Source organism: Astatotilapia calliptera, chromosome 6 (assembly GCF_900246225.1).
Source record: "Astatotilapia calliptera chromosome 6, fAstCal1.2, whole genome shotgun sequence".
NCBI classification, from domain to species: Eukaryota; Metazoa; Chordata; class Actinopteri; order Cichliformes; family Cichlidae; genus Astatotilapia; species Astatotilapia calliptera.
Genome location: NC_039307.1, coordinates 9,454,809 through 9,475,894, shown reverse-complemented (window position 1 = coordinate 9,475,894; position 21,086 = coordinate 9,454,809). Strand labels below are relative to the sequence as shown.

At 40.8% G+C, this 21,086-nt stretch overlaps 1 protein-coding gene across 1 annotated transcript; it reads right to left on the bottom strand.

Annotated features, from left to right (window-relative positions):
• Positions 1-440: 440 nt before the first annotated feature.
• jupa (junction plakoglobin a) lies at positions 441-20,363 on the bottom strand. The gene is made up of 16 exons (XM_026170113.1): positions 20,201-20,363; positions 9,329-9,363; positions 8,730-8,897; positions 8,389-8,642; positions 7,579-7,817; positions 6,805-7,006; positions 6,379-6,523; positions 6,096-6,199; positions 5,646-5,984; positions 5,077-5,229; positions 4,857-4,976; positions 4,556-4,706; positions 3,309-3,430; positions 3,078-3,117; positions 2,246-2,383; positions 441-1,467 (listed from the first exon to the last, which is right to left on the bottom strand). Exons 2-15 carry the CDS (start codon positions 9,339-9,341, stop codon positions 2,247-2,249), a joined length of 2,187 nt encoding a protein of 728 aa, XP_026025898.1. The 5' UTR covers positions 9,342-9,363; positions 20,201-20,363; the 3' UTR covers positions 441-1,467; position 2,246.
• Between the last annotated feature and the right edge of the window lie 723 nt (positions 20,364-21,086).

Below are 21,086 nucleotides of genomic sequence, written 5' to 3'. Positions count from 1 at the left end.
TTGCAGTCGTCTCTTACTTGAACACCTTCAGCACTAATTTGGCTCCGAGAGGATCTTTAAAGCTTCAGCGGCAGGAAATGTTTCTTTTACCCATAAATTGGAAACACAATTAAATGACTTTTTTTGTAGAGAAATGTCTATTTTCAAACTGAAAGCAGTGTAGCCAATGAAACCATTTTTGCCTTTGAATCAGACTACTAATGACAAGAGTAATAAAGAACTTGCTTAAAAAAAACAACAAAAAGAAAATAGCAGGTGTATAATCAGAAACTGTTCAACTGGGTGTTGCCTAAACAGACGATATAAACCCAGCAGACAACCATTAGATGTACCATCCTCGTACTGGGTTGGACCCAAATGATAAGCGTAAGAAAATGGATGTACAGAAAACGAGAAAAAGCACATTTCTGATTTATAACTCAATAAACATGAACACAAGAACATTTTGAATATATATCCTTTATTTTTATTAAACAAAATTTAAGTAAAAACTCTTAATAAGTAGAAAGACAAATTTCCCTGTCAGTAGTTTTTTTTTTTTTTCAACCACAGCTGTATTATCTCATGTGTTTACTACGGAGTTGGACAAATCTGTTGCACAAGTATGTAAATGAGGTTTTTTTTCAGTGGCTACATATGATTTCCTCTCTAAATTCATTTTAAAATCAAAGGCATCTCTTTCCTTATTTTCTGGTAATTGTGCATAATGTGAAACTTTCCCAGTAAATAACTTATAAAAGTTGAAGATGACTCTTGAAAACAAACAAACAAATAAAGCAACCGTACTGATCAACTACAGTCCAAATAAAACGCATCAGATGATTACAGAAGAGAAGGGAGCAGCTGTACAGTGTTAGCTCGAGTATCTCCGCTTCTCCCCATTTGCTCACGTCTACTAAATTTTGTGACACATGAAAGGAGCGTTAACCACCTCTTCGCTGACTCTTGGGCCACGGTGTGAGAAAACTGACAGTATATAGAGCCAAAACTACAGCAAAGTCAGAAATGTGTCTTACAAAGGCGTTAAGCGGAGTTGGTGAGTTGGTGCACTGTGCACGCTGAGCCACCTCTGGCAGTGTTTTCAACTATTATTCTCTTTTTCTTTCTTTTCTTAAAAAAAGAAAAAGCTACGATTATCATCACAAAATAAAATATCTTTGGCATAGAATACCCACCCAAAAGCGTAAACAACCACGCACACTCATGCACTCACTCTTAGAAGGTTCTTAAAAAAACAAAACAAACTACAAGCATCAATGTCAAAATTATAATCTGCAAAATTATGCTATAAAACAAAGTTGAGCCCTGTTAAGATTATGAGTCCCATACTCGGCAATAATTGTATATATTACATCAGGTGGCGAGCAGAGGAAAAAGACCTTTCGTGATGACCACGTTCTACTCTTCTGTGTCCCGTTACATCCTAAATCAGCTCTTTGCTGCCTTCTCCTCGTCTGCTTCTTTCCCCTGAAAGAATACAATTTTAAAAAAGAAAGTTATTATTTCACAAAAACAAAAAAGTGTTTTTATCTTTTTTCCTTGCTCTGAAATGAGCAGGACTTTATTTGAAAAAGGGTGATAACATTTTGCTGTTAAAGCATTTCAGAGGTACAGGCTGCAGTGCTTTTAAAGTGCATTAGTACACTACATTAAAACCACTGATAAGTGAAGTCAATGGCATTGATCATCTCTTTATAATTTAATGTTCTGCTGGGAAACGCTAGGTCACGGTATTAATGTGGATGACACGCCTCGCAACACCCACAGAAATGGCTTAAGATGTTTACCCAATCGCCAAATTCCCAAGAATCTAATTTTTACTGATAATTTCAGGCTGCACAGAGAAGCCGCCTCACAATTCCCAACATCCAAATCATCCGCTGTCAATGACCCACTGTTAGACACTACAGGACACTCCCACAGGATCTTATACAGTGGATATCACACAAGTGGTTTAAATATTGTGGCTGATCACAATATATAACAAGAAAATAACATTTCAAAAAAGTACAGAGATAAATTCTACACGCTGTAAAAGGCATTTAAGTGTTTCTTCTGTGTTTTTAAGAAACCCCAGAGAACATAAGAATTTGATCTTTTACTTATACAAGTTCAAGATTATGCTTTTGAAGCTTGGACTTTGTGCACACACACAAACAAATGGCATTATTTCTCACACAGTCCCGATCAGCTGAGTCTAAATAAAGTAAGATGACTGGCTGAAGTAACATTAGCATCTACTGACCTTAATAATGGTCAGGTGGGTACTGTTGTCTTTCGTAGGGCAAACTGGCTGCGTATTCGTCATGCATCATAGTTCCATCCATGCTGTCCATGGGCATGTCACCTGGATATCCGTATCCTTGGAAACCAGCATCTAGCTCTGCAAAACAAGATGTGTAATTATTATATTAAGGCACATTTCTGGATTACTGGGATCAAACTGAGGGAGAAAAAAAAAAAAGATTTATTTTTTTATTTTTTTTACTTAGTTGGATCAGAGTAAGAAACAAAATACCAAAACCATAAAAGGAAAAAAGGCAAGTAAAGGAAAGGATAGGACGAAGATGCAAACATAGATAATGAAGAAACACCACAATGGGGGCGAGAGGAAGACCTTAACTTGATAATAATGAAAAGGAAATGATGTATCAGGAAATCAAACACAGAAACAAACAAACACAATGTTGTTTTCAATGTATTCGTTTTAGATTTTCTTAGATTCTGGTATAATACACCTTGACTGGGGAAAAATTATATAACTAACAAAGCACAGATGGAAAGAATTGATAAAAAAAGCAAGTTTAAAATTAATTTAAGAAGATATAACTGACGGTTCATGCGAATCTCAAATTAAAAATTTTACTTTACGGTACATGAAAAATAAGTAGCCATTTGTTTTTTGTGCTGAGCTCATTCTTATAGCTACCAAATAATGAAAGTAGTTTGTAAGCAGCAGCAGGGAGGCAACCTGCTAACAAATTATTGCGCTTTCATGCTGCGGCTGCTCTCCGTGGTGTAGTGACCCACTGCTGAGGAATGTGCTGTATGTGCACATTTCAGCCACAGTTACTCACCATCGGGATAGGGTCCCTCCATGACAACTGTGTTGTGGGCCTGCAGATAAGTCACGAGAGGGCAAAGGTCAAATGAAGCCAACACTTTGATATAGAAAGATTTTTAATGCCACAAAAATGCCAAGATGTATTTGACACAGAAACAACCGACGTGAATAAACAAGTCTACGAGAATCTTCATTAATCTTCAGCTGTCGTGTTGGTGCATCAGAGGGTGCCACACCCACTCACCATCTCCCAGGCAGCGGGATCGTTTTTGAACAGAGAGTGTGTGAGCTCCACAGACACTCGCTTCCTGTAGTCTGAGTTCTTATCCTCGGAGATGCGGAAGAGGACGGCTGCGGCGTAAGTAGCTGGAGGGGAAAGAATAAGAAAACAGTCAGTGGTCGGGGTCAGCGTTAGTTAATAAACTTTGAAAGCTTAATATCTGGAACAGAATGTCCTTTACTTTGAGCTTCAGCACATTGGTGCAAAATAAAATGACCAACAGTGCGATTTACAGTGGTTGATCTATGAGTAAGCGTGGCCTTTTTAAACATCTAGAGCTCAACGTTTTAGAGTTTACAAGTATAACAGAGAGCATATAAGACAAAAAAATGCATTTTATTTTTTTGGTGTGAAATCCTTCCTACCTGAAGTCATTCCTGATAAAGAAATGTGCAGCTACATCCTGTTTATTTAAGGCTTATTATACTTCATTGGGTTCATTTGGGCTTTTTCCTCCTTAGCAATGTAATTATAGTGACAGACTGTTGTATCTGCAAGAGCTTCTAAATGTGAAGCTACAGCAGGGGTGGGCAATCTCAGTCCACGAGGGCCGGTGTCCTGCAGGTTTTAGATGTGTTCTCGAACCAACACAGCTGATTTAAATGGCTAAATTAGCTCCTCAACATGTCCTGAAGTTCTCCAGAGGCCTGGTAACGAACTAATCATGTGATTCAGGTGTGTTGACCCAAGGTGAGATCTAAAACCTGCAGGGACACCGGCCCTCGTGGACTGAGATTGCCCACCCCTGAGCTACAGCCAGTTAACCTGCGTCAGCATAAAATAAAATGGAAACAGGGTTTAAAAAACAACAACAACAAAACAGAATAAAACAGCCCAAAATATGAGTACCTGCAGTGCTAAAGTGTACATATTAGCATGTTATATCTTCTTGTTTGTTAAACTGAATTAACCAGGACAACAAGCTGGTGTTTCTGTAGCATCTACAATAAAGACAGAACCTAACAACAAGAAAACAGAATTTCACACAACAATGTTTCCATTATTGTGTATTCTTAAAATGTAGTTTGCAACATTTCATTATGGAATGCGTAGAAAAGTATAATGACTCGCAAAATGGACTTGTGCAAGTGCCTGGAAACTGCACTTACAGTAAGCACAGCACTTGAGTAAATCGACTTTGTTATTTTCCATCTATGACTAAATGCTACGTTACAGTAAGCTAATTACAGTGCATTATGTGCATGTTTTACCAATGCCCTCGTTGTTGGAGTGCAGCAGCTCCATCAGTGGAGCCGAAGCGCCCTCGGCGTCGATGAGCTCAGCTGATGGTTTGTCCACTGCCAGCTCGCACAGGACGCCTGCTGCCACGCGCTTCACGTTGTCCACTGGAGAGTAGAGAAGCTGTAGAAGACAAGAAAAAAATAAGTTTAAGAAAAACAAACATAAGTGCGAATTGAAAGTAAGTAAGTGAAGTTTATTTATTAAGCGCATTTCATAGACAGGCCGTCACAAAGCTAATTGTAAAGGCTTCGTTTCTGTTTCTTTGTTTACCTGGACAAACAAAGGAATGGTCTGGAGATTGGCGATCTCTGCTCTGTTAACAGGATCTCTGGCTAGTATGTGCAAAGCTCCTGTGCAGCCCTCCACAATCTCCTCCATCCTCACTCCATCCTGAGAACAAAACATGAATAGAAAAAATGTGATTCTACAGAAATGCTACAATGTCGACAGAGGGATCATAAACGTCCTTTGACATGAGCCCATCATGTACCTGGTATGTCTGCTGGTTGGATGAGCCATGTTTCTGGGCATCCTGGTGGGCTTTGAGCAGTAGGTTGATCAGACGGGGGACTGCTCCTGCATCCCTCAGAGGGGCCTGGTTCTCGTCGCACAGGGCCAGGTTACGGATCAGGCCAACCGCAGCCTTCAGGCAAGAAAAAACAAGCAAAGATAGACTGATTATGCAGTTCTGTTATTGGTCAGCAAGTAAAATGACTGGAATGATCTCAAACTTTTGTTTTCATTAGAATGTGGTGTTCTGTTTTTCCCCCTAAATCCCAGTCTTGTAAAACATACTGCTCCTGCTGTCATGTGCATTTCATGCTCTTTCAGGATGGCTGAAACTCTGGCTCTCTGCCCTACTTGCCATCCACTTTGGCCATCTGTCCAGCTCCCAGTGTCTACCACTGAACTCTTTAAAGTACTTATTTCACAGTCTTTAATATTTTTTCCAGCATAAAACCACCTTCTTTCAGTCAGATCCTTTCTTCCATAAATTACCACATTTCTGTTGCGCACATTTTTGCCCCACTTTAGAATATCCTTCCCTCTTTTAACTACCTTGATGACAGGCCAGTAGTAGGGTTGGTTGAGCAGCTTGACAATGGGAGGGATGCCATAATGTTTCCTCACTGCATGCTGTGCCATCTCAGCCTGCTGGTGGCGTGAAGTCAGATGGCGTAGAGCGCAAATGGCGGGTTCAGTCACATCCTCCTTCTCACTGGCACGCAATATGGCATGGATGAGAGCCTCAACGCCATTGCTCTGAGTGACCAGAGATTTGTTATGGGCATTGTTGCATGTGAGGTTAGACAGGACGCCGGTCGCACAGGTGAGCATATTGATGTCATCTGAACTGAGCAGGCCAACCAGCTGCTGCAGCAGGCTGTCCATACCCTCCTGAAAGAAAGAAAAAAAGATAGATATTCCCCATTAGTTACTGGTGGGTGGAAATATAGCAAAAAGAACGTGAGAAAAAAAAAAAGTAAGTAAGTAAAGCTGGACTCAGACCTGTTTGGTGGCAGCATCAGAGAGGTTCCTGAGAGTCCAAAGGCAGTTTTGCGTCAGACGCTGGCTAGAGCCAGTAATGTGTTTGCCTAGAGCCTGCATGCCACCTGCAGGGAAGAGAGAAGTAAAATTACTCAGCTCTCAACAACATTTAATAAATTATGCTATCAAGAAACACAGTTACCAAGGAGCCATTGGCCCCTGTTCAGATAACACAAAGCTGACACACCTGTATGACTAGCTTGTGCACACAGGTGTTTCAACACAGAAAACCTATATCACATACCAGCCTCTACAATGGCGGGTTTGTTGCTGGGGCACACAGAGAGGACTTTGAGCACACGGCTTGTGGTCCACAGCAACTTCTCGTAGTTGTAGTTTCTCATGATATGAACGAGACCTTCGGGGCCCCCGTTGGCAAGGATGATCAGCTGTTAAACAAAGACCTTTATGAAAACAAATTCTTACATTTTACAATGCACACTTCTAACTAAGCCATGACTTTCCTGGCACCTGTCAATTCATTACACCAAGCAAACAAACAACCACACCCAGCCAGCACCTGAACACCTCTGTTCTCATGCCACACCCAAAGCAAAACACATGCACACACACGCACGGCACTGTCGACGGTTTCAGATTGCAGTCATTGTGTAACGTAAGCACGTGGTAACAAAACAAGTGCAAACTAAAATAATAAATTCACACACACCTTGCTCTCCTGGTTGCCGTATGACAGCAGCTGCAGACAGTCTGTGGTGATGGCCAGGAACTTGGGGTTACTCTTCTTCAGCAGGGGAACCATTCTCTGCAGTCCATCTGCCAGACGAACGGCCATCTTAGCTCCTTCCTGGTGCAGCAGCAGGTTGTGAAGCGTGGTGATGGCGTAGAAGAGCACAGATTCCACAGGGGAGCTGTGGGAGCAACGAGGAAGAGAAACATGCGTGTTTAGCGTGCGTCGCAAAATAATCCTGTCTATTTTTCGTTTGAGCCAATTGTGTTTTTCCTTATTTTCCACCAGATATATGTATATATTAGTTAGTGGTTGATAGCTCATAGTGAGCATGGCCTAAGCTTCAAATACGTCAGTGCCCTTACCAGTAATCCCTGTGAGTCAAAAGCTCACTTGTTCATTGGACAGAAGTTAATCATCTTGTTCCATTTAGATCTAGCTGATGGGAGGAACAATAAAGCTTCCCACCAGGCTTCCAGCATTGAAGGCTAATGCTGGCAGCTTACTCAAATAATATTAAAAACTTACTACAAACTGTTATTTCCTTCTACATATAACTGCACGGTAGCTGCACTGGAAAATACTTCAACACATTGCCACAGAGCGCATCTTAACAAGGATTTAATGCAACTTTGAGTGACTTTTCTAAAATATTTTGAGTTTTTAATGCAAATATGTCCTATTAACCATAATAAAAAAGTATTTCTAGCAGACCACAAGTGAAAATTTGACCCATTTGTAAACCAGCAGCACCTGAGCATGCGGACTAGAGCAGGGATTCCTCCTGACTTGAAGATAGAGAGCAGGCCCTCTCTCTGGTGGGACAGGTTGTGGAGGATGCTGGCCGTGGCTTTTGCCGTCTCCATGTCGCTTGTGTTCTGCATGGCTCGCACCACGGCCGCCACCATCTGAGGGGACTGCATCAGTGCACGGCGGGATGCCTCCTTGCGTGTAAGCTGGTTCACAATCTGTGCAGCCTTGCTGACTACCACCTTATGAGAGATGGAAGGGGAAGGTATGAGTTAATTTGTACAAGGGAAAATTAAACACCAAAGTTCTTAAATCTTCCTATTCAGAAGGTAATACAATGTACATGGCATTTTTTTCTGAATTTGATATTCACTTAGTAATTATCAGCAATCTAGATAACCTTCAATTATTTGACTTATTTGGTCAAAAATAGAAAGCTACTGCTAAGGGTGGTGGGCTAGGCAGTACACAATCCCCAGGGAAAGCAAGTTTAACGCTTTACAGTTTGTTTCCATCAAGGAAATTACACAAGAATGAGTGAACTGAGTTTGGCTGGCATATTTTGTGATGTTTTGACTGATTCGGATTTATTGTTATCAATCCTCATGCCAGTATAAGCATGAAGACTGCAGCCAGCACTATATTTAGCACACAGACATGACCACAGTATTGATGTCTTATTATTAGCACAATTTTAAACTTATTCCTTCGCTAGATCCATTAATGACTTAGTAATTATTTTAGAAAGTTTAACAAAATATTTATAGACTGTGTTTGTTTGTATCGACGCGGGCACATCTTCGTTTTCATCACCTGGTCTTCATCGTTGAGCAGTTTGGTGAGCTCTGGCACGGCACGTGTGGCTAGCTCGGCATCGTCCTGGTAGTTGATCAGATGGATGATGGCGGTCTTGAGCATCTGAGAGGGCTCGGCCAGGCGCTGGACGTTAGTCATCTGGGACGGGTCTGTCTGAGTCGACAGAATGGTGGTGCCTCCCTCCAGTGTCTCTGGAAACATTGCAGCTCGCACCCTCTGAGCTCTGGTCATAACGCTTTGGGGATCCATGTCTATTGAGAAGCGAGATGATGAGGATGATGATGTAGTCTAGGTGTATTTAAGCCAAAGTTACAGCATGTTAGCTGGTCTGTCCTTACCAGGCTCCTGCATTGTCACAGTGCTGGTCATGGTGTACTGCTTAGATATGGTGAAATCGCCGTCATCATCTCTGACTGTGGTGGCTCCAGACTGGATGCCTGAGTCTAGACCATACATCGTCTGTTGCCACTCTGCCACCTTTACTTTGCCAGTTTCCATCTCACGCACTGCCAAGGAAGGAGAGAGGAAATCAAAGGTTTTAAAAGTAACTTAAAGTAATTAACAGATTTCATGAAGATTAAGAAACTGCTCTTTATTAAAACCTTTGTGTAGATCAGTTTTTCTTTCTCCCAAGATAAACACAGTTGTTTTTTTTAACCAAAGTAATAAAAATTTTATAGCAGGAACCTGTAGTTATACTTTATTTTAAGGAAGTGATTTCAATGCAAACACTGAACACAATACTTGGAAGTAGAAAAGGTCAAGCTCAAACTGTTCAGGTCTATTTTGAATGAAGTGATAGAGACTGAGGTGAAATCAACGAATCACACAAATACAACCAACATTAAGCTGCTGCCTTGTCAAAACAGAATTTACAGAAGAGGAAATAAAAATCGGAACATAAAATATGATCATGAAATTGAGCTGATTTACTTACTCTGCATTGCCATCCTTTCTTCCGATGGAGCAAACCTAAAAACAAACACACAGAGAAATCCAACGTCAGTGTTTCCACCATTTCACCTCATACAACGGGTAAATACACGCATTCCTACAAACCCTTTTTGCACGAATTAGTGAATAAACTGTCTACTTCTTTGCACGAGACAGCTTACTGAGTATGGGGGTGGCACGAGTTGGACACTTCCCCACTTAGTGTTCACACTGATCTGGAAATTAAAGCACTGAGCAGAGTGACTTGCAAAGAGAGAAGGGAGAGCAAAGTGAGTAAAGTGACAGCTGTAATGTAAAAATGCTAAGCAGGGTGAGTGACCTTTAACCCCAGGTCTCCACCAATGCAGTCATGGGAGCAGCCCACTGCTGATATGTGGCAATCAGGAACCTGCTCATCAGGTTTCAATTCCACTTTGAAAGTGTGTATGTAGATGACTCCCCAACACACCTTTAAAGTAATAAAAAACAACCAAAAAACCCCAACAACACACACCCTTACCTTCACTTTAATTTTGTCTTTATATTTACATGCCCACCAAAAAACCTGGATTTTAAAACTACAACCCTTAATCATAGAGGCCAAATAAACTACTTAAGTCCGCTAAATACTTGGTTTCACTTTAACAATCCCCCAACTTGTGCAACTACCTGCTACCTGTCGGTGCATGTTTGTTCATCATGCTCTTGGTTTATCATGCAAATACTTCCTCTCACCCCCGACAGGTTTCTACATGGCTGAACTGCAGTTAGGTTTTTAATGTGCTTCGCCATTAAACCCTCTGCAAAAAAAGAGCAAAACTAGTACATGTGAAATATTTAGAAAAGATTATGAGGAAAACGTAAATGTATCCTCTCAGAAAAATTCAATGTAATAGTGGTGTTTTTGTATACAGGAAGACAGATTATTCTTGGAAGTGGCCTCCCAGACCCAAAATAAACCCCCATGGTTACAACATGCATGGAAGTTTTCTGCATAGTTCTGTAGTCTTAATGTCATTCACCCTGAATTTCAGAGAAACCTGCATTCGCAATAGCTGCTGGTCACTGGATGTGTCATACAGTCTACAGTATTGCATTCACTTTGCTGCTTATGAGCGTTTTCAAATGTTAGACTTTTACAGGATTGTTTGCCGAACATATCGCCGGGATGGGTTATGTGTGTGATGGTTTTGCTACAGATGTACTTAATATATGAGGGTGTGTGCATTTTCTGAGAGCGCGCTTAGAATAAGAAATCTCAGATTTAATTCACAGAGCTTGTTGCATAATTGGCCATAAATAACAAAAACTATATTACAAAAACAGAGATGATCCACACACAGTAGAGACAAACAAGCAAGTGGAAAAAAAAAAGCTTTAATCTTCAAAACCCTTCTGTATGACAGCTGTTTTTAGCTTACTGTGGTTCTGCATGTAATAAGCAGCTCTGCATATCTTCCGTCTTGACTATTAATAAAACAAGTTGGGGCTAAAACCCACAATGGCAAGCTTCTGTGCTAGCATATAATGAGCCATAAACACTTAAATTACCACCTTTACCTATACGCGCCCTCAGTTCCATGGAACAAAATGTACTAAACAATGTTAAGAAAATGGAAAATACTTGAATTGAAGCTGATCAATGGGCATGCAATTACAACTTGTAAAAACAAGAACAAAGAATGTATTTGAGTCAGTCTAGTTTTCTCACGCTACTTATTTGATCTGATGTGCATGCATTACTGTTGCTAGCGGCTTTGTTTTTCATTAAAATTGATACGAAGAAGAAATTTTCACCATTTTTCAGCGTCTGTCCTCAGTTTTCTGTACGCGCCACTTTGTTTAACGAAAAACTCATTTATACGTCGACACATTTACTTTTCAACACAAAGTTATTTACTATACGGTTCATGTGCACTGGCAACATTTTCCTTCATTTCACTTTCAGAGAGCAGCAGCTCTACGAGTTTCCCATGTATTGAGTCTCACTTGAGATCCTGCAGGACCAGGCCACAGAGGGCTGTCTGTGCTTGCAGCTACACGTTACCTTACAGATAACACAACTGTACCAACATTCCCCGTGCATTTCTACCTTTCTCAGTAAAGGTGTGGCCACCTTTTAAAAAATTACGAGCACTGGTTAACAGGGCAACGGGAACAACTGGACAAAAAACAAGATACAGCTTCACTAACTTTTTCAAAGGTTTTAAAACAGATAAAAGTATAATGATCCATTTATAACAAACAGTACACATCTGAGTTTGGTGCAGAATGTATGTACCTTCCTGTTGTCTGTAAATCAGGGTCAGTGTTTGTGTAGTCTTTGTTTTCCTGGGCGAGGCAGCGGGTTCAGTCAACTGTTGCAATGCAGTGACACGCCCCGCATATTGTCTAGGTAACTGAAAGTCCGCTGAAACGCTGTGCTGTGAGGGTTTTATCTGCTGTCCAATCTAAAGTCTGAAGCTCTGGGCACTTGTTTGTTGATAATTTGTCTTTTCCTCTTGGGCTTTCTTATTCTCTTTTTTCCTCCATTTGAGAAAAAAAAATCTATTGGGGAAGGGGTAGGCTACAAATTATTTAAAAGAATAAAAGATCAAAGCAAAAAAAAAAAAAAAAAACCCTGAGTGAACACAGTTTTCTATGTTCTGATGATTATAAAGTCTAACCCAGCCTTCTCCCATTGTTCAGTGCCAACAAAGAGCTGATGGTGCGTGCTGTTGTGACTGAACTTTGTTCTCTTCCAGTTAATCAGTAATATGTCCTTTCACTCTCACTGTGAAGTGCCTTTCTCCTGAATAGTCATTCCCACTGCCATTTATACACCCACACAGACAGTGACATGAAGCCATACTTCAGGAAAACACTTTTCACACACCCGTCACCTCCCACTATCTTGTTAAGCAACAGCCTCTGCGGATGATGATTTAGGAGGCTTAAAAAAACCAAAAAGCCTGCACAGTAAAACCAGGAATGTGTATCAGTAAAAGCTGCCAGTGAGGGAGGAGTGAGTTGCAACAGAAAAGCAAAGCAGAGATGGATCTTGATCAGGGCCCAGCGCTCAAACGCTGCTGTGACATTCCACACTAGTGTTGCATATTCAGTCTGAGTCGTCAATCTGTTTCTGGGAGGGAAAAAAAATAATAAAGAAAAGGGGAGAACACACCAACCTTATCTAAACTTTACTCACTGACTTACTCAGAAATGTTAAATTGCTGAAACTGGTTTTACTGTGCAGGCTTTTCTCTGTAGGGACAAGACTACTGTGACAAAGGATGAGTAACTCTAATCTCTGTAATGAGAACACATTTACTATCATGCAAATCCCTCAGGCATGTTGGAAAGGGAGTGTCTCTTCAGCAGTGACAGGCTCTCAGAAAGGGTGTGGCAGAAGAGTGCTTGGATGTGTGAGGAAGAATACACCTAATGGCTAGAGGGGATCTTACATTTTATTCCTTTCAGTATCCTCCCAATAATTATAGCTTTACAGTTGCAAACGGAGCATAGTAATGAAAAACATTCCAGCAGGCCAGATTTTGACTTTGCTGGTGTAAGCTCTTCTTTGTATCACAGCAGGAATGAATCAGGTCAGGCAAGAGGCCCAGGGGGGCTTCAGATAAACTTTGCTCATATTGCAGTTGTGTTCAAGAGGCTGTTCACATACTTTACAGTATTTGTAGTAAATGTTGCTGAGCCACATGTCGATTTAGCAGGCTGGGGTGTAAATAATATTTCTGTTGCTTTTTTCTGTTTTACTTTCTATGGATTTTTGTTTTAAAGCATAAATACTGGGGGGGGGGAAGAAAAAAAAGCATCACAGGTCTAAATATTAAAATATTTGTAAATATGTTTTTTTTCATATTTTTTTTCTCCTGTGAAACTACAACCTGTCATTTTTACGCCAAGCTAAGCTATGCTAACTGTCCTCAGGCAGCGGCTTCATATTTAATGTAGAGAGAGGAGAGAAATACTCATATTTCCATCATGTTTTCTTTCCGTTACATAAGGAAGGAAAAAACTGTTTATGATAATTAAACATTTCTCACAGTTATGGGAGGATTATAACTGGGCTTTAGAAACATCCTTATCTGGTGGCTGTGTGAACAACCTTGCTAAACTTATTTAAAGTAACAAGCAAATAAACTTTATTATATTAGTGAACAGCTTCCTATAGCACTGGAATAGATAAACAATTTGACATACAGGACAGCCTCCCATGCACATGCACACACCCAATCACATTCATGTCCCCAGACATGTAAGCCACACTCTTCTTGCAATAAACCGTTTCCCAGATGGCTTTAACACACACCCTGCACTCCCACAGCCCAATCCTCCTGACACAGTAAATGGCCAGTTCAGCCAGCTGAGTCTGCAGTACAGTTGACATTTTCCTCTCTGCATCCTCTCTCCATAGACCCGGGGTTCAGCTGCCATGACAGGAAACAAGTTAACACATTCACAAACCCTTCTGGTTCCCCCTCATGCCTTACTTGTACAACAATAGATACTATGACACTGTAATGGCAGCAGCTGGGGCTGGATAGCTGTTTGCTATAAATCAATAAGGGAGGATGTGAAGCAGTGCACAGCTAATGGATTTACCATGGTGGGTGACAGGAAGTGGTGGTCAACATTGTCTGACTCACCAACATTTCTGGGCTGTCTGCTCTGAGATGGGAAGTTTATTAGGAGAAGTTACAAACTGCGATAAGGTACTGGGGAAGAACACAGCTTGAAGCCCAGATTGTGTAAAGCACAAACTCTAAGAGAAAGCATTTGTCAACTGACTGTGACAGGCAGTTGATCAAATCCAGACCAGCGCAACGTCACCATACCAAGTGCCTAGAGAGAAGAGACAGCCAACAACACAATACTCCTATGCACTTGTGCAACACACCAAGTGAATTTGTGTAAATGTGGCAGAGTGCATCTCCTTCTTCCCTGATCTGGAAGCCTTCCCAAAACAACAAGCAGCCTCAGCCAAAGAATTTAAAAAAAGAAAGAAAGCGAAGCAACAGAATATCTAATGGGCCTTGATTTGTCAGTTGATTCACTGCAGCAGCTTTAATAAGCTGATTTAGGCCAGAGGATGCAGTGGCTGTAAACTGCTGCGTAGTTGTTTGGTCTCCGTGGGAGCTCTCTGTGAATCAAAGGAAATGTGAGCTGTCTCAGAGGAGGTGCCTGGGTCCAGACCAGAATCAGATTACAAAAAACAGATAAAGGAGGGGGGAGTGAGTAGAAAGGGGTGTAATCTCTGTAGCAATAAACACTCAGATGCAATGCCCGCATAGAAACAAAGTTCACAGAAGTTCATGATAAGTCAGATACTGTGGGAGGAGTAGAGGTATGTCCAAAGATTATCTTCAAACCAGGAAAAGAGCTCAGCATAAAGATGTGGAAGTTAAATAGTGGAATATTTGAGCTTTATGTGTAATTCAAATCTTATGTGAAAAAAAAACAAAAAAACAAACTTGAATTATGTTTTTATCAACAAGAAGAAGGATCCCCCCCCGTGTTGTTTGGTTCATGGTAGGAAGGAAGTGGACGAGCTGAGTTTTTGATAGCACAGTGAGCATCTGTGTTACTCTGTTTAGTGTAGAGAGGAAAAGAGTAGCTGCATTGTCCTATTGACTGCTGTTACTGTGAAAAGGAAACCACTCTCAACTGTCCCCACTGAACGCAACCAAAAAGGCTGAAGCACATCAAGATGGCACTGTGTGTTCACGGGCCAAGTTTGGTAGCCAATGCTGCATCTAAAGCCCCCTTTAAAGGCCTGACAGGGAGTTTTTTCTTGAACTGCTACTGCTACGCACCAGTGTGTATCTGAGCACTGAGGCGATGTGACAGATGATTAATTTTTCAGGGAGATTAGAGGCACGAGGGAGCGGGAGGGGTGTGCTTGGGAGAGCAGGGCAAAAATCTGAAGGGACCCTAAAGAGTACTGCAAGTTCATCTGACAAGTTTGAATTCACAGTTTGTTCATCTTCCAGAAGACTAAAACAAAACTAACATTGTTAAAAATTGAGTGACTTATTCCGACAACACGTCGTTTGGTTCGTACAGTGTTGTTGTCAGATGAAAACCTGGGAAATGTCAACTTTCAAGGAACAAAGAGGGAAGAATAATAGTGTCAGTTGTCTCAAACGCCCATGCTTTTTTCAGTTTATGCAGTTTTTTGCAAAAGTGCTCACAGGCGCCAGGGTTGCACAACATTCGCAACTCATGAGAGCATAAAATCCTTCAAAAGCAGTGAACAAAGAAAAGCAACCACAGTGACTAAAGCATGGATTTTGAACTCAACATATGCAAAACCACCCTTCTTGAGAGACCTCACGTTGCCTAATTAACAGCTGAGCTTCTCCACTGATTTGCTTTCTGTTTCAACCACACCCTTTCTGCCTTTACTTTCTTGAATCTCTCGTAGAAGTGTGATTAAGGGATAGGGAGGAGGCAAAGAAAATAATAACATGACACAACTCATCAGAGTTGCTATGCTGAGACATACGACTCATCAAAAATCATCCACGTGTGAAAACTTTGTCTTTTGAGTAGGGCTGCCACGATTAGTCGACTAGTCACGATTACGTCGACCATCAGAATCGTCGACGACTGATTTAATAGTCGACGCGTCGTTTGAAGCTTTGTAAGATCCCAAAAGACGCAGGAATAAGTAGTAGGATTTAAGAGTGTAATAACGGACTGAAACAGAAGATGGCAGCACTGCATGTACAAGGATGCCAGCTGCCGTTAAACCCCGAAGAAGAAGAAGTAACTCTGTCCCAGAATTCATAGCGCTGCCCAGCTCAGTTTCCAACAATGGCGGCAGCTAGTTAGTTTTAATATTACTCTTATTATTCTTTGTGGGTCACAAAATAAACGTTTAACATATTTTCAGGCGAGAATGTAACCATGTAAACCTCAAATATTTGCTCAGTTTATCAAGACACCACATATTTTTCAAAAGCGCTCCGACGTTTTCGGAGACGTCTGTTACCCACTAGCTCGATAGCTAGCCGGGGGCTAGGCTCACTAGAGCCGATGAGAACACCAGACTCCCGGCAAATCGTTTTCAAACCCACCACCGTCTTTCGCTACTCAGGTTAAACATATATAAGTCACTTAGATAACTTAAAAATGTTATTGTTTGGCTTTTTGTAGTATTTTATTTGTTCCTGAGTAAATCGGTTTGGCTGAGATTAAAGTTATAGTTTTTACACAGCTGAATAAACGTCAAGCAGACAACTGATTATCAGAAGTGTGAGATGCTCGAGAATATACTCCGGTGTCCCGTTATATTTTAGATAGCAAGGAGTTTATTAAACTTCACCGAAACAATCTGCAAATTTCATTAAAATTTAATAAACTATCACCTTGTCTTTATTTTTAGTTAGCACATACCTTAAACACTTAAAGCTGTAAGCTAATGATAGTTATATAAGAGCAGATGCATGCTGCAATAAGCTGTACGTCCAATGGATCCAATGGATCTGATTAGTCGACTAATCGCAAAAATAATCGGTGACTAGTCGACTATCAAAATAATCGTTTGTGGCAGCCCTACTTTTGAGTAAGTGCCGAATCCAGTTCACTCCCTCTTTGTGTGGACACACAGTAAGTAATGAAAAACTTATCACTGGTAATGTATTCATGATGACAGCAGGAGGATTCAACTATTTCTAGAAGGCTGTTAGCATGATGCATGAGTTGTTTTTTTTTGTTTTTTTTTTTTACACAGCTTTGATAAGAGCTGACTTGAAATGACCCATGTGGAAGACTTGCCTATGTTTTTTATTTTTTAAAGTGCAAGTGATGAGAAGAAACAGCCATTAGGCCTTTGACATCTTAAGTAACGGGACCATTTCTTGCCCTTGCTTGATCCAACCAAGAGAACTGCTGAAGGTAAATAATTAACTTCAGGGACTGTCATCAGTAGAGTTCAGCTGGGCAATGTCGGCTTCACTTGCTCAGCGTTATTCAACTGCACCCTGCTAGACACTCAAGTTAGAGTTTGGTCATGACAGAAGGCATCTTTTACAACACTGGCAATTTTTGGATGACATTTCTAATAATTTAATAACTGCATTCAAGGATAATGTCATGCATTTCAAAATTAATTGCCACTTATTTTGAGTTATTGCTGGTTTGAAAAGATTGAAAATATAGAAGCACTTGTTGTTAGAGGGGTTACTTTGGGATAACAAATAATAGATGTGTGTATTTTGTCTAATTTGGACTTATATGAAAGCTTTTTTAGCAGAACATAATGCAGAAACAAAGAATGCTGGGGGGTGTTGTAGATGTAGCAGGGTGTAGCAGCTGAGCATGTGGCAGTGCAGGGTAAAACAGTTATTAAGGAATGGCCACATAATTTCTAGCTTGGACCCAGTTTAGAACAGGTGCTGGAATAACCATTTGATTGGATAATGACCAAGAAAATAAGCACCGTTATTCTGATGCATTTCCAGTTCTCTCTGTACCTTAATGAATTTTAAATATTTCAGTTTCATCATACAAGCATAACCAGCGATATCGCGGCACGGAAGACAACAATGAAACAGGCCACAGAAATTTTATCACAGATTCTGTCACAGTTTAAGAACCCCAGTACCCGTATGACATACTGTATGTTTAGTAGGCCTGAACAATATGTGCAATGGTTAATGCAGCAGTCAAATACTGAAGTGTGCACACTGGCTGCACAGTCGCCACATTTAAACATGCACTCAGACTGGATGTCGAGTGTAAATAAAATTACTTTTCTATTCCTTCACTTCATTCAGTCTTTTGCACATTCTTGTATTGTGAAAATGCAGTTTATCTAAGCTGTATTGTATTCTATAAATAATATCAGAAAGAAAAAGATTTTCCCTTTGCAGATTTGGTGTGGTCATGCCACTTCACTTTTATTTCACCCACCCACCCCAAAAAACAACCTTAAAAGAAAGAAACTCTTGTTGTAGCTGACGGGAAACTTTATCTCTGTGCCCTTTTCTCCATGGGAACAGTAAAACACAAAGGCAGACTGACATACAAACACAGAGGAGGTCGCACAATGTGTGCGCTGAGCACCTGTAACTGGAAAGGACTCAGGCCTCGTTGGACTGAGACAGAAGCAAGACGGGGAATCCACAGAAAAAATAAAACCAAGAGGGCGGGATGTATGCCATACAGTAATCCCCTTTGAAGAGTGTAGACCTATTTTTAAAACCGAAGGATCTCCTGGCCTCTTGTTCTGCTAATGTAGGACAGTATGAGGGAATTAAGCAGGAGGGGGGGGAGATTATCACCGTGCCACCACAGCTGTAGCTGTGAAATCTACAGTAAGTCACCCCCCTGCTGTCCCACCACCCATCCACTCTTTCCAGACAGGGACAGCTTTCCTACTTGATGACACAGGGCAAGCTCAGCAAGGCCATTCTGGCACAAAGTATTGGCACCCTGTCCCGTTAAAGCTGGCACACAGTCAGCAAACTCAACTGGAAACATTGGTAGAGAAAGCAGCTGGATACCACAAACCTGTTTGGCACTGTTCTTGCTGCTTTGTGACGCTTGCAGATAATTCAAACAAAAGAACAATGGATAATGTGATTTGGAGTTTGATGGTGTAGTGATTGGCTCTGTTTACTTTCCAATCCCTAATCCAACTGTGTCAAATTAGGACTTTAAAACTATACTAAAGTTGGCCGCAGAGGACACCGCAGATGACTTAATCGCATAAGAAAAAAGCCGATAAGATAAAAGTCATTTGAACGGGATGCTGATTTCAGGGGATTTAAACATGAAATCAAATGAAAGAAATTTGTGCTCCTGTGCTCCCTAAGCAGGATTAGCTGTCCTGTCAAGTCCTGAGAATCTGCAAAGGTAATGACATCATGGAAGATTTGGCAACACCTGGAGACATCACTGCTGCCTTGAAGCACAGCGTAGGAGTGTGGGGGGTGGGTAAAGAAACATCAGCATGTATCACTGTCATACGTTACAGATGTGCACCCAGGACAACTCATCCCCTCAGGCACAGTTAGCTAACACTGTTTGTTTACAGACTCAACATCACTGTCATAGTTGGTAAAGCGGAAGATCTGATGTGAAAGTGCTTGTTTTTGTCCAACCACATCCAAAGCTAAAACAAAAAACAAAAACCCTAACCTCTTATAAAAAAAATAGACATTCAAGACATTAAAAATAGTGAATAATACCCACCATTACTAGACAATTAAAACACCTACTTACTAATTTTATGTTAATCCACTGATCTTTCATAAGTTAACGGGGAAAATGTTTTTTGTTTTTGGGTCTGCTTCAGTGTGACTTTTACACCATTTCTGTTAAAGGACGAAATAGAAATGGCAAAATCTTTTTTTTTTGTCTCCGATTCACGGAAACACACAAATCCAAGCGATTTATCTTCAACACCACCAACAACCAACGACACGACGGGGTCTATTGACAAGTGACGACGTGTAGCTGTATGGTCGATACTGGGGCTAAATGTCGTTATCTTTGGGCAGAGAGAGAGTAAGGGAGCTCTTGCACTTTAAAAAGTTTAAAAAGAAAGAAAGAAAGAAAAAAACTGTCCACCACAAGAGAACAAACTTTTGGTGGCTGTAGAGCTGGCGCAGTAGGCTGCTCCCTAACAACAGGCAGTAGTGGTTTGAGGCATGCGGAAATGAATTCCTAATAGAAAGCATCTGAATTTGCATCCAGGTAAGCAACAAAGAGAAACGAAATTACCCCACACAAACACATAAGATGTTTTTTTTAATAGAATAAACGATAATAACTACACACCAAACAAACCGATAAATACATAAATAAGCGTTCACAGACGCTAAGGGCAGTAAAATCTGTCGGAAAAGGTAGATTTAGTGAATCTTACCTGTCTTAACACACGGCCGTATTTTAGATTATTCCGTGCTTGCTTGTTTCTAATGACTCCTTTGGTCGGCACAAGACTCCGCTCTTTATTTCTTTTCACTTCTCCACACTCTGCCTCCCTGCAGCTGGCCACCAGTCCTCTGAACAAAAAAAAATGAGTAAAAGGAGCGTTACCTCACCCTGACTCCGCCTCCTCGAAGACTCCACCCACATCGTCCACAATGGGAGGGAATTTTATGGCTAGGCACTACAATAAACTGTGAAGTTGAACAGTTTAGTTCGGTTTAAAAAGTTTACTTCTGTCTTTATTGTACCGTTGCTACGGTGCGTAGATTGTCACTGTTTTGCCCTTTGATACAACAGCGAATATTTCAAAGTCAACTTCATTCTTTTATTTGAAGGGACACTGACTGACACCGATTAAAAAATACTTTCGATTTTGTAAAGCACGGTATACAAAATGTGTACAGCACCACATATATGTATTGCAGCCTGTTTAAGTGTGTTTTATGTTCTATTTCTTGTAGTGACTACTGTGAAATCGAGCGCTAACAGCCATGTCTTTCACCTGTATGACGATCGACCACACCTTACGGTTACAACACGAAACCAGACCAAAGAATGAGTCACAGCAGTCGGGAAGCGATACTCACTCAGTTGACAGAGATACTGATAATGTTGATTATGTGTGTCTGCGTCATGCGCATTTGACATAGTGGAGTTTTCATCATTATTTTAAGCTCTATGTGGGAAGTGGCAGAAAGAGAAGCGAGACTACATCAGAATGAATACATGTTCAGTAGAAAGAGGTTCTGAAATCAGAAGCTAAAATTCTATTTTGAGTTTTTAAATGCTTAATTTGTTTTTTGAAATTAAAAATCTCAACA